A 14,660-nucleotide genomic window follows, 5' to 3' on the forward strand; every position below is an offset into this window, starting at 1 on the left:
TGTCTGACGACACAGACTGACTGCGTTGCCTCCCACCGAGAAAACAAGCACTCCTGAAGAAACACACACTGTGGGAGAACATACACAGAGACAAGGCAGGCCGCACTTCGTGACTAGCCCTCACCTCTCTCTATCTCTCTTTCTTTTTCTTTCTTCTTCACTCTTCCTCTCTTGCTTTTCTTTGGAAACAGAAGGGAAACAGATACAGGGCACAGAGGGTTGCACTTCCTGTTGTGGTGTTTTCCTGTGGTGTGGAGACTCAAAGCGTCTGGCTTGGGTTTACTCAGAATAGATTGGGTGTGTGTGTGTGTGTGTGTAGATGTCTGTATACTCAGCAGTCATCTTGGTATGACTACTCTCTTTGTGGGTTGATGGATCATAGCGTGTCATCATTGGTCATTCCTTGCTGTGCTTGACTGACGCGCACACACACACACACACACACACACATTGTCTTATATTTCTATCTTGGTGAGATATTTGGATTTACGTTAGCTAAATAATGCTATGTCTACTGTTGACACCTCCCAATTATACATACACACACACTCCCTGTAATCCCATGATGCCATCTTCTCTGAGACAGCCTAAAAGGTGTAATCCAGTCAGGATCTGTGATTATATGTGTGTGTTAGTGTGTGTGGGGGATGAAGAAACAGGATATGGAGAGATTTCGAGATCTTTGGTGGTCTGATGTCATCATTGCCCTAATCCACTTTTTGCCATGCTCGATTTGCTCTTTTCTTACCACTGACTCCAGTATAAAATACTGATTCTTATATAATAAAACACGTTTCAGTGTCAAAACAATAGCATTAAACCTTCACCTGTATTCACACAGTTATCTTAATGGTATAAACATTTTCAGAAAACGGCTCACAGGCTTACAGTCAACATGTAACGTTTAACAGTATATATATATATATATATATATATATATTACAGGAACACAGCAGATTGGCTATGCTAAATTGTCCCTAGGTGTGAGTGTGTGTGTGTGTGTGTGTGTGTGTGTGTGTGTGTGTGTGTGGGGTGCTTTGTGATGGTGTCCGGTCCTGGGTGAATTCTGCCACATTGAGCCGGTTGTTCCCGGGTTAGGCTCCAGATCCACCGCAACTCTGACCAGGATAAAACACTTACTGAAGATGAGTAAACGAATGATGATATAGAATATACTTTGTGGTAACGCTTTGCATTATTTAACACATCAGTTAACAAATCATGATCTTCAGCGTTAACACACCATAAGTAACATTAACAAAGTAGCTAAAACCTTTTAAAAAATAATAATAAACCAAACAAGCCAAATAACTGATTTTCCTACCATCATAATTTCAGAATTGAGTCTGAATAGCAAGTTTCAGTATTTATACACGGAATAAACTACACCTTCGGTAAATTATTAGCATTTAGGAACATGATGTAGTGTAATTTTGTGCTAATTTATATGCACTTATGTTTAGATTGGGTTGAATAAACTTTAGTCAGGACATTTTGTATTTTATTAACATTAAAATAAATATCAAATAATACACGCGTTCACTTACATACATACTTTGTTAACATCACTTATGGTTTGTTGATGTTGGTTAAGAGAACCTTAATGTTAAGCTTTACCACATTTTAATAAAAATATGATCTAAAAATAAGTACTGGAACTTCAGTCTTTTACAAACTTACACTATAACACGTGGAGAATTTTGAATTATGTAAGGAATAACACACTTTGGTCCGTGCTGTTATCTGTAAATAATACACACCTGGGTAGTGTGATATGCTTCTCATCAGACTGTTACCTCCCTGAAGTGTTTTATTTTCATATAACAGCACAGTCTGGAGTGTGTTATTGCACTTATACCACAGCGACTTCCCAACAATTACAAGGTTCCATTTCTTAATATACCACACGTCACACATTGTAATGGGTTATAGTTAGATTTAATGTTGTGCAATGTTCACAAGTTTGTTCCTGTTATCATTTATGTTTTAACTAAGATAAATAGGCCTTCCCTCACCAGCCTTTCCTTTTCTCTCTCTTGGAGTTAATGAAACAAAAAATGCAGCTTGTCATTTTACTGAGAGACCAGAAAGCGTAAACTATTCCGTCCTGAAGACTTTCCCGTGCTGGGAAAAGCTACAAAGCACCGTGACTGTTACAAAGCACCGACACTCGAGACTCCTTCCATAAATGTTAAATAAACTAACAAAAAACATCACCACAGTAGTATCAGTGATGTTAAAACACATTTTTATTCCGTTTATTATTAGTATTAGATTATGTGGAACGTCTGCCATGCATGAGTGTTACTATAGAAGCAATAACGTATTAACAACGTATTAATAATGTCATTCACATTACTGTCCAAGCCGTGCGGTTATAGAAAATTAATCCAAACCTTCTGAGTAGCTAGATTCAAGAATTTAACCACACTGTGGTGTAATTCATTCTAACATGTAAACAGCAATGAAACTAACCAGACAGCAAATGTACAAAAAGCTTTCGAGCCAAGAAGAAGTGCTGCGCCATAAACCGGTCTGTCAGCCGTGCAAAAGCAGCTTAAACATTTTAAATGTCCTATTAAAACATCCATATAAATCACTCCAAACTGGTGATTTTTTAGCCAGCTCTTCGTCTAAGTTTTGTTTGTGGTGTAGATTTCAGAGGCCCACAGCCGCTGTTTCACTGTGAAGTAGCTGAACATGAAACCTCATTTATGCTTGACAGAGCCAGACTACTACTTTTTTGATCACAGGAACTATATATAGTTACATTATTATTAAATATTATATATAAAAACTATATGTATACATTTCTGGGCAAAAAAAATGGGCCAAGCCCAAAATGGCAAATATTAAGCTTAACAACAAATCATTGGGTCAGAAAATGAGCAAGAATTAAACAAATGCACTCCTGAGAGCTCCTGTGCCACCATTTGCTCATTTACTTTTGCTGTTTAGGGAAAAGCTAGAAACAGGGAAATTCATTATATAGTCTTCTTGTACACAAAGGTAAAATCATGATAACGATTAAAATGTTTGCTGTAAAATTCAAACTAACACGTGTCTGGGTGTACAGACTTCTGGGATGTTTTTCTTCTTAAAAGATTAGTCATTATTTGGTTATCTGCCACATCTGATGCAGCCCATCAAGGCTTAAAGATTTAAAGAAATCAAAGGGAAAAGCTTCCTTAGTAACTTCCTATTTATTTAATACTTTGATTAATTCTTGCTAATTTCCTGACCAATGCTTTGTTGTTAGGACCATTAAAAGCCTTAATATTTTGCTATTTTGGGCCAATTTTTGGCCTAGGAGTGTGTGTGTGTTGTGTGTGTGTGTGTGTGTATATATATACACATCAGTGTCACATTTAAACTGGTGTATATACATCACTCAGCGTCAGTTCAGAAATCACTGAAATGACATACCTGAACTTAACAGAATGTGTTTCTGTCCTGGATCTGTTTTCTATTTCTATACATTAGGCAGTATTTAACTGATTCTTGACTGTAGATGGTTTGAGACTAAAAGGCATTATATAAAGTCTTTCAATCCCACAGCTGTCTTTAAACACAGCCTTTGAAGAGCAATCTAACTGTACAGAAGATTTCAGTTCATTATGCTAAGCTAGGCTAATCGGTACCAAATGTTGAACTCCTCTACAGAGGCAGTAGATGGGTGTGTTAGCGTGGGGGTGATGTTGCTGTAGGCGCTGGAATTAAGCGGACGCAAACATGTGGATATACACACACTACAGCACACCCTCACTTCCTCCTGTCACGTCTTCATCCCGCACTACTCTTCTGTTTGTGTTTGTGCATTGTGTGTGTGTGTGTGTGTGTGTATTAGACCAGACAGACCACATTCTTCTGCCTGGGTGTGTTGTTGCACGTGGCTGTGGCTATTGGGTTCATAAAAGAACAATACCACATGGATATTTTTACCTCACACTAACTTTTAAACAAGGAAACTGATTATAATTGATCTCAAACCTGATTTGTTTTAGTGTGTGTGTGAGAAAGTGACAATGAATGTGTGTTTCAGTGAATGCTGAAGGTTAGACCTTAGCATCGATCCTTATGTCTTCTTTTGTGTGTGTGTGTGTGTGTGTATAAACTAGCAGTTACAAATTACTCTCTGTGTAAGATTAAAGTGGTATATCAATTTATACATAATTCCATATACATCCATACAGATTCCCTAAGCACACTATGATTCAATTTGATTTCAATTCACAAGTCACATTGAGATTATTAACTGATTCTTTATCTTGGTGCAGCTCAATATTTGATTTTTTCCAGTGTAATGCCCTCATGCTTTTAAAGTATTACATTTGCCACCATCATTAAACACACAAGGCGTAATGTTAAAAAAGTTATTTGATTACTATTCAAATTTTTTGGACAGAAATGTCCATGTTCCGCTGTTTGAGATTTCATGTTCTACTTTTAGTAGCGCAGTGAACATCTATCAAAACCCAGAATTCCTAAACGTTCTGGCTACATGATTATGTCGCTGATTATAACAGAAGCGAATACAGCAACTAACTCGTCTCTCGGATGTTCCACAACATTATAAACCATTTCACTATTAAACCATTAAAATGTGCAACATGTCATTCGTTAATAAATTAAAAATTCGAATCGTTGGCAGATATCTGTGGTATAAGCAAAATATGCAATCCATACTCTGGTCATATCACACCATGGTGGCGATGCTTATTTTCTGCCATGTGTTATTCCTTATATAATGATAAAATTATAATCTTACCTCATGATTTAATTTGCTTCAATGGTTTATGTGATACAAACACTATAGCATTATAGTGAAAATATACCGTAGGCTCGTTAATATTTGAATGTACTGGAATAGTAAATCTTGTACAGTATAAAATGCAATGTGACAGCCCTAGCACAAACAGACACTTATAAATGACGTCTGTATAAGCCTATAGATGTGCAGAGCATGCAAAAAGGGAAAAATGTGTGCTGGTAGAATAATAGAACTGAATACTTATGCATTACTGAGTTATTACAGAGGAATTTCTGACCCAACGCTTCTCACATGCCTTTTCAAACACTAATGATGTGCTTTAATGTGCCGCAGCTTTTCGACTTTGTGTAAAACTGCCACTGTGTTAATCCCATGAGCTTTGAGTCTTTGAGTCATAACAGTGGAATCGGGAAAACTGACTGTTCACAGAATCCTCACACACACTCTGGATGACCACTTTCCTAACTGAGCCCATCCTTTGTTGTTTTGCTCTTTAGGAGAAGCCAAGAACATCCCTCCCTACCCCGGGCCGAACAAAATGAGGGACTGTTACTGTACGGTGAACCTGGACCAGGAGGAGGTCTTCAGAACGAAAATCATCGAGAAGTCATTATGGTGAGGGATCTCCGGCGTTCTTTTCATTCCATCATCCCAGTCGCCCGCTCTCGAGCTCAGTGCTGCTCAGCCACTCGCCCTCATTCCTCCATAGTGTGTGTGTGTGTGTGTGTGTTGGGGGAAGGGAGGTTTGTGGTGAATGTGATGTGGAACACAGGAAGGAAGGACTGTGGTCATTTTCTGCAGTAGTTCCTTGGAGAGATTGATTATGAAAATCCAGTAAACCCTGAGTGTGTGTGTGTGTGTGTGTGTATGTTGGAAGGAGGAGTGGATGGTAGGTGTGTTTACATCATCTCAGATCGCCAACCCTGAGCTGGTAATCAGCACTGGCCATGCGAGTATAGAGAGAACAGTAATCATGTAGGACAAGCAGTCACACAGTGTTTCTTCCCACTCAAAAAGGAGAGACTACGGGGAAGATGAATAGACAAAACAAACAGAGTTGTGGAAAATGTCAAGTGTGGTGGGTGTGTCTTCACAGAAACTAACCACTTTAACCATGTCAGACCTGCTGTAACTCTCGCAGGACAAAATTCTTCGCTTTAGATACAGACTTTTTTCCACTGAGATGAGAGATATGCTCACTAACAGGATCTGGTTTTCAGTGTGTACCATCCTCTTCTGTCATCAAAATAATGCGTAATATTGTGGAAAAAATGATGAGTTTTTTAGTAAAGTCTGATCGGCCTGCACAATATACCATCTGTTAATCATTAGAGCAATATCAGCCTTTGATATCAGAATGCCTGCTGTATGAAAATAGTCACTATATCAATGTTGTTTGTTGTGTTCGGTGGACATTCTAATGCCCCAGGGTTTTGATCCTAGTGTGTTCGTATATTGTTGCGCTAATCACAGATCACTGTCACAGTGTGTAGCAGTGTAATCACTATTGGCTATTTTTGTCTATATCATACATAGATGTGTTACTATTATGAAATGATGGCTTATGTTAAATTAACAATTAACAATAATGAAGTAGGGGTGTCAATATTTTCTACTAAAAAGTAGTTCTAATGAGTATATTTTGTTAGAACAAGGATAAATAGTTTCTTCTGTTGTTGAACTTTGAATGATTGTGTGTAATGTATATTTTATACATTATTGTATTTTTCCCTTCATGAACTGGGCGAATGAAGGGCGCCAATAATTCTACAGGGCAGTCAAAGGCTTTGAAGGGCAATAAACAGGAAGTTTAAGTAGGAATGAAAGTTTTAAAGCGTTTTGTAGCTTGAATGCAGCATAAAGCAGAAGAGTTTAGTCAGGTAGTTATTGATGTTTTAAATATATTTCTTAAGGAAATGATGTTTATATATATATATTTTGAAAGAGTTCCCATTTTAAAGAGTTTGTTTGTAGATTTCAGATAGATTTCAGAAGTGCCAGTGTGTGTCAAGCATGATTACAATTCCGGTAGTAATCTCGTAATGTCCGTTCTGACTGATGGTGAAAGTTTCGATCTGTTTCCTCTCTGACCGCAGCCCATTCTACGGCGAAGACTTTTATTGTGAAATCCCACGCAGCTTCCGCCACCTCTCCTTCTACATCTTCGACAGGGACGTCTTCAGGAGGGACTCCTGCATCGGTGAGTCTCAGCATTGGGTTTAGCGCTCATCATTCATTCCACTAACACGAACACACTCGGTAGGACGCATGTGCAGAACCTCTTCATTCTGACATTTTAATAATCATAGTGAAAGGTTATAGCAGAGCAGATCACAGGCAGGCTAATCACTGTCCAGTGCTGAATCATAATCTGAGGAACAGGACAGCGTTGAAGCCGTAATGAAGCAATTTTTAGTACTTTTCCTTGATAAAGCGTAGATAGAATTAATGAGCAATGATTAATTAGTCATTAACAGAATCTCTAAACACAGCTTATACAAATACAGAACACCTTTTTCTCTCTCCATCAGAGCTTTATTGAGAACTTCGTATTTGGATTCTTAAAAGAATGAAAAAAATGAAATGACAGCATCACAGCTTAAGTAGGTTTGTAGCATCAGTAATTCTGGACTTACCTTCTTGTACAGTACAGCATGAAATTGAAAACAGAATGAAAACACACCCACTGAGTAGCCAAGTAAGCATCAGCAAGGTTTAGAAATTTTGCTGGGTAGCAAGTTAGTTGCATACTTGTTATGTGCTTATTGCAGGCCCAGTAATTGCCTTGTACAGAAATTGTAACTAAACCAAGAACCCTTGATGAAAAAAATGTGTCTGAGGTTGAAACTTACTTAATTAAAACATTTAATTAGAAACTCTGAATCAGATTTTTAATGGCAGTTAATCACTCATTGATTAATCAACAACAACACCAGTTTTTGAGACATTTGGAAAACTGCTAAACAACTTCTGAGAAAAATATTAACCACAATTATTTTCACGTTGTCTAGAGATATTTGCAGGTCACTGTGGTAAGAGGCTTGATGGCTGTGATGTAAGCATCAGATCACACACCGTGTCTCGTCATCAGTCAGATAGTGTGAGCGGATTGGCAGCGTTAAGTGGCTTGCCCTTTTACCTGAAACAGAAACACTGTAGATGTAATGGGCTTCATATGTTGAGCAGATGTGAGTAGCGGCACTCTGCTGAAACCAGAATATTTTTACTGTGTGTTGTTTAGACTTGGCTATACCATAATGCTCTGCTTATATTGCATAGTGCCAATTAAAGCTTCAAAATAACAAGCCAGATGCTGTAAGACATTCCTGACCCTCAATTATGAAGAAGTATATACTTGTGTGAGGCTAAAGCATGAAATTATCTACTGCAGACTGCATATCATGTTACAGTACATGCCATTTTTCTGATACACGGTATTAGGTTATTATTACCAGTATTAGCAAAGTAGTACGCAACATAAAAATTCTCTCAAAAACTGAGGGAACGTTTATATAATTCAATTCAGATGTATTTATATAGCGCTTTTAATAATGGATATTGTCACAAAACAGCTTTACAGATTAATAGTAGTTAATTAATTAATAGTTAATGAGCAAGCCAGTGGCAACAGTGGCAAGGAGAAACTCCCTGAGACGACATGAGGAAGACCACTAGAGAGGAACCAGATTCAGCAGGGAACCCATCCTCTTCAGGGTGAGACCAGATAGTGAGAATATAAATCATTACTCTTCTACAGCTGTATAGTATAGAGTCAAGTAGTGTTAAGTGTGTTGGAAAGCTTTTCAGTTTAAGCATCAGGGTCATTGTTGATTTGAGCAGAGATTTAGCTTTGCGTCTATAATATCCAGATAAAATTATCCACTGTATAATCAATAAGACTTGAGCATGTATAAAAAAATTGAGTGTTTAACATGGAAAAGGAGGAGAAATGAAACATTCAGTACAAAAATATATTTAAGCATCAAATCGGCTGCATGTTACTGTGATGAACAGCGGAGTCAGTCAGTGTAAAAGTGCTGATGAGACCAGTGATAGTCTCAGAAAGTGCAATTCCACATGACTGATCATCATCTTATTGCCAGTTAAATGGCGTGTATTTCGGCTTAGTTGTTATTTATGTCAGTGTCGGTGAACTTTCTGTCCCCACATAGCCCCAGCTCTTGCATCATTACGTCAGGGGTTAATCTAACCAGCCGTATCTTACCCCCCTGGCTTACGTTCAGGTCAATCTGAGTTGAGCTATGCCCCGTTTGAAGCCATATCACGCATCCAGCAGTCGAGACCACACGAAAAGAGTGCTTTCTGAGCACCCTTAGTATGTGTGTGTATGTGTGTGTGACGTTGTGCTCTGTTTCACCCCGCTGAGCGTGTGTGAGGTCTCCCTACTTATCTTGCGCTCCCTTCTATGCCTCTGACATCAGAGCTCAACCCGAGCCACACTTTACGCTTGAAACAAATGCCATGCCGAAGAGCTTCTAAACCTGAGGCAGTTTCATACTAAAATTAACTACTTTATTAAACCTGGCTACATGGGTGTAGTTATGTATGATGTAATATGTGACATTAATGTTTTAGCAGCTCTCACTTGAAAAACTAAGAGCCAAAATGTTTTCCTTCAATTTCTTTGTGTGAGTGTGTGTGTGTGTGTGTGTGTGTTATTGGTGGAAATAATAAATGAGGAGAGATAAAACTGTAAAGAAAAGAGGAAGGAGGAGGGAGTGAGTGGGGGAAGGGAGGGCCGTCTCATGTGTCAAACATTTACCACAGCTGTGCTCATTAGAGATTGTGTCTGTGTGCATGTGTGTGTGTGTGTGTGTGTGTGCAAGCGCGCAGGGGGCTGTGGGGGCAGGGGGAAAGTGTTGATAACAGCAGTGAGAATGTTTCCATGTTTGTTTTTTTTCAGGGAAGCAGAAGCAGCTGCGCTTAAGCCAATAAGAGCTTCAAGTTAACATCACTGTAGAAAAAGTGTCCAATCAGACCTGGTCTTCAGTAAACTCAAACGGGAGCTGCTGACCAAACAGAGAGCTGAGACTAACTTGGCGAGCTAAGCCTCAGGCCTTTATGTGTTACCAAACGTTGGTGAAGAGAGAGAGAAGACTGGTGTAAATTTCCAGTCACACACACTGTTTGTTAGCAAAATTTGACCCAGTTGTTGGGTTCACATAACAAAGTTCTGGTGTGAATAAACTTTGCTAGCAAAACACCTATGAAGTTGCGATGTTGATCAAGAGAACACCTGCTTTGACTGAAATGGTGGTCTTTCTTATTGCAGCACAGAAGATCCATAATGAAAGAAGTACTAATTTCAACAAAACAAATTAGTTTAGTTGCAGTTGTGAGATTTTATATAATACTTCCCAAACTATAAATTATTCCATAAACAGAGAGAGACTGGTACTCGATCAGATGGTATGGAAAATGTTTTTTTTTTTTTTATTGCTGCTTATGATTGACAAGTTAGCTTGATTGCTTTGAAGCAGAATCAGAAATAATCCCATCTAGATGAGGAAAAAAATGTCTACAGATAAAGTTAGGTGAGTAAAAATAACAGCTCTTAGCCAGTATGTTGTTCTTGACGGTCAGCTGCTGTCAGTCACTGACAACAAGAGATTCTTATGCAATGAAAACAAAAACTCACTTTACTTAGAGCTGTACAGAAGCACTTTTCCAAAGTGGAATGAAACCTGCTCTTCTCCACTGCAACTCAACTCAACTGAAGGTAATTAATGTAGCTAGCTAATTCACTAACTAATGTAGCTAGCTAATGCGTGACTAAGTGTAGTCTAAGTGCATAAACACGCGTGCCAGGGAGACATAAACAGAGTTAAATAACATGTTCATGTTGATATCTCTGATTGATCAATACTAACAAGGTACTAGGCTTGGGATGAGTGACAGTAGTATTGAGAATCACTAATAGAATCGAACTGTAACAAATCAGAGAAACAACTGAACAAAATGCTGTCAATGCATCCCTAGGTTTCAGTACAGAATCGCCTCATCATAGGGAAGCAGCCATGTTTTGTAATTTATGATCAGGGTACTCAAGTACAATAGTAAGTGCTTAATTTGAAGTAGGTTTTGTTGATTTCACAGGTCGAAATATAGTAAATGTAATTAACATCATGTAATTTTTTTAAGGCCTTTGCGAAAGTATCAGTCTCTTTCTCTCCCACACACGTGATGCGAGTGATATAAAGTGTGCCAATCTGGTGGTTGTTTGCAAGCATAAGAAGCAGAGCGAGGCCAGCAGATGTTGGTTTGAGCTCGTGTGAACAACACGTTTGATCTGCCAGAACATTGTTCACCTCCTCCTCCTCTTCTCTCTCGCTGTTTCTCTGTTTCCTCTGCTTTGTCTGGTGTTAATGAATGTAGGCTTTATGATAATGAGTGTAATTAAGGCTCTGGTACTGTTTTCTCCAGTCCAGAGTCTGAAGTTGAGAGCAAAACACATCCTAACCTTGTGCCATATGTGTGTGTGATATACACTCTAAGAATTATCAACTAGTGTTAAAGATACATAATTTGACACCACACATTGTAAGATTATGGCCACAAATATCAAGGCTCAGCTTATGCTATCAGAACATGGGGTCTTGCAGAATTTCCTGTGAACAAACATGGCATCAGATGAAAAGATGCCAGACAACAGTTCATCTTGGCTTTCATTGCTTACTGGTCTTTCCTGTGCAACGTCAAAGGTACTGTGCGGTAAATAGTGAAAATATTTAAACATGTAATAATTTTAAAATCAGGATGGCCATGACTAGCTGATAAAGGTTAAGATTGAATAATCTGGGAAGATTGTCTGGGAAGCCAGAAGTCAGCACACCTGTGCTGATTGTCAGGAGAGGTAAATTGTCTCAGTTATCCTCAAGTGTTGCCTGGACATAAGTTTGAGGAAGTGTGTGAGCCTGGCATTAACTGGGCACTCTGTCACACATACGTCAGTCAAAATTTTTCTAACCCAGTGTTCAGACTAGCAAGTGCCAAGGTGACAGCCAGCCAGTCATTTTTTTTTTATGGCGGTGTGAGACTCAAAGCTGCACGCAAGTCGCAAGTGATAAAACAAACTTGAAATATGAATATCACAGTATTACTGTCTGCCTTTAAAACTGTATGAGTTCTCTTTGGTACAGGCATCTTGGAAACCCTTTCACACTTCTTCTGCTCATTTGCTTCTGTCTCTGCAGATCCCAGACAACCTCATGATGTTTAGACCAGGACCTATGGAGGCCATACTCTGTGTTGTAAAAAGAAGAACTTGATCTTCTTTGAGGCTAGTTATTTATAGTTGAAGACCAAAGTTTAAGAGAAAATGTCTATTAAAAAATTATGGTGCCTTGTTCACAGTACTGTGTAACGGGTTAGATAATGATGATGCAGGAATGTACATCATTTGGGTTCTTAAAGTCCAGGAAAGGTGCACCTTCTCCAAACGTTGAAGAAGTGGCTCCCCGGTTGTTAGCTCATATGTGTGGAAAAGGGCAGATAGGACTTTCCTTGCCTGTGACGCAGCATGAGCAGCAGTGTGAAAAGATGTGGATAGCTGTTGTGTGATGGGGAGAGTTATCTAGTCAGTGGGAGGGAATTGGCAAGACTAAATCGGGGAGAAAAGGAAAGATATTAAGCCGTTTTCTCATCTGCCACTCTCAGATGCTCTCTTTTGTCGGTTTGCCATCTCCCACCCTGCTTCTCATTCTCATGCTTGTCAAGAGCCAAACAGGGGAGAGAGAAGAACTTGAGAGTGTAAACAGACGGGAGTGAGAGAGTCCGATATTATACAATAAGAGGAAAAAAGGATTCAGATGTGATGAAGTTTTAACTAATGTTGCCAAAGCCATTTATTTCTTCTCGGACTGGTTAGAAGCTAGTGATTGCTGATTTATACTTGTTGTATTTGTAGCTTTACCCACTTGTGAGGTTGTTTGGTTAGAAAACAGATGATAGGCTGCTAGTGATTTACGGAAGGTGTTGTGGGTTTCAAACTTGGTTATATCGGGCAAGAGTGAGCGATCTGGGACGCCTGCTTGTCATCTGTGTGTGACTTAAACTTATTGCTCTGTGTCTTGGCTTGTCTACTGTGTTTGACGGGTTGAAAAACAAAATACACAGATAATAAAATACTTATAGAAGACAGATTGGGGAATATAATACACACATTGGAAGCGACCAGATGTGATAGATGTTCATTTCTCTCCAAAACAAGTGAAATGCTGTCTGAAAAAAATTAATTTAATTAGAAAAATGTCCTAATTTTAATAGAAGTCTGTAAAGAATGTTCTTCTTGCTAAGTTTCATTGATCGCTAGCCTAGCCAAGCCTGATGCACTATAGTGTGATGACGCAGCAACAAACTGGGCTAGTCATCAGCAGTTTTTTCCTAAAGTGTATAATAACTGTATTGCTATATTGCATTATTTCATGTAAAGCATCGCATGCAGCAGTTTGAGCAGGTTTGATTGTCAGTCCCTGCACTGGCCTGCGCTGATAATATGTAACATGCTGATTATTATTATAGTGCACACTTCACCACTTCCACCTTCAGCTTCACTAAGCTGAGAAGCTAGTAAGTAAACAAAAGTCATTCACATAGCATGCTAGGAGTGATGATATATGATGACCCAGAGGGGAGTCCTGAACACCGTGACTACTGAAGCTCCCTCTTTTTTTGGTTAAAATTCTGCTCAACAAGACCAGTTCAAGAGTTATCATGATCCGAAAATCAGCACCTGAAAAATATGAAACAACATTTCATATTTACTCAAGCATTTTAATTTACATTCAGATCTCTGTGATAGTTGTGTGAGCTTTATACTCATGTGCATTTCTATTCTGTGACAAATTGCTTTTAATAGCAATTAATAAGCACAGTCTGAGTGGCACTCGCTGTAATTAAACGTGTTATTTATGTACATTCATTGTCTTTTTCATTTGCTGCAGTGTTTCGAATACAACAACACATTCTCCAGTAGGACAAAGGGTTTGACTTCCTTAGGTTTGGTTCAGTGGAAACGTTATATTCTGTAACTGAGAATATTATATGTGTCCAGGCTGGTTAGTAGAGCTGTGTTGTGATTGGTCGTGTGTCCACAGGTAAAGTGGCGGTGAAGAAGGAGGACCTGCAGAAGTATCATGGCAAAGACACCTGGTTCCAACTGCAGCCCATCAGTGCAGACTCTGAGGTGCAGGTGGGTATCTCCTCTCTCTTCCTCTCTCTCTTACTCCAGTTAGATTGCCTAAACCAAAAGCCAACATGCTCTCTTACTCTATAAGGGAGGACTAGAACTGCAAACACACCTCCTGATTATTTTAATGCAGTATGACAGTAATTGACAGTTTACAACCTGCCGAGGTCTCTTGCTGCTCAGCCAGCTTTTTTGCTTGTTGCGAACAGTCCTGCTATTCAGGATGAATCCGTTCACTCAGTGTCCTTGTGAAAACGAGAGGCACTGATGAGTGAATCATTTGTCTAAACGCATAGTAGTTGCCAATGATAATTTTGTCTGAAGAACTTTAGTCCTCTTAAATGGTCAAGGTGATCACGAGGTCACTAGACAATTTATTTTCAACGTCAAAGCCACTACATCAGACTGGTGCTGTGTTTTATAATTTTCTCTACAATATTTAATAATGATGTTGTATAATGAGTATTACACATATCCTGTGATGGGGAGAGCTACCTAATGGGGGTGTGTGCTATAAATAACATATAGGCAATAAATCTAAAACAACATAACACTGTCCCATATGCATGCAGTAATGTTAGATAACTAGAGTGCTATCACATTGAAGCATAGAAATGTGTGCAGCTGTCAGTGTCCAGCTAGTCATAGGGTCAGTCTGAATCTTTCATTCATTTGCTTCTG

At 38.9% G+C, this 14,660-nt stretch overlaps 1 protein-coding gene across 1 annotated transcript in view; it reads left to right on the plus strand.

Moving 5' to 3' along the window:
• The window catches only part of rasa3 (RAS p21 protein activator 3), a 52,717-nt gene that overhangs the window by 10,971 nt on the left and 27,086 nt on the right, over window positions 1-14,660 (plus strand). The window contains exons 2-4 of the mRNA XM_034300036.2: window positions 5,269-5,386; window positions 6,868-6,971; window positions 13,888-13,982. Of these exons, the coding sequence (XP_034155927.1) occupies window positions 5,269-5,386; window positions 6,868-6,971; window positions 13,888-13,982 (317 nt within the window). The remainder of the gene's footprint in view (window positions 1-5,268; window positions 5,387-6,867; window positions 6,972-13,887; window positions 13,983-14,660) is intronic.

Source organism: Pangasianodon hypophthalmus, chromosome 26 (genome assembly GCF_027358585.1).
Source record: "Pangasianodon hypophthalmus isolate fPanHyp1 chromosome 26, fPanHyp1.pri, whole genome shotgun sequence".
Classification (NCBI taxonomy): Eukaryota; Metazoa; Chordata; class Actinopteri; order Siluriformes; family Pangasiidae; genus Pangasianodon; species Pangasianodon hypophthalmus.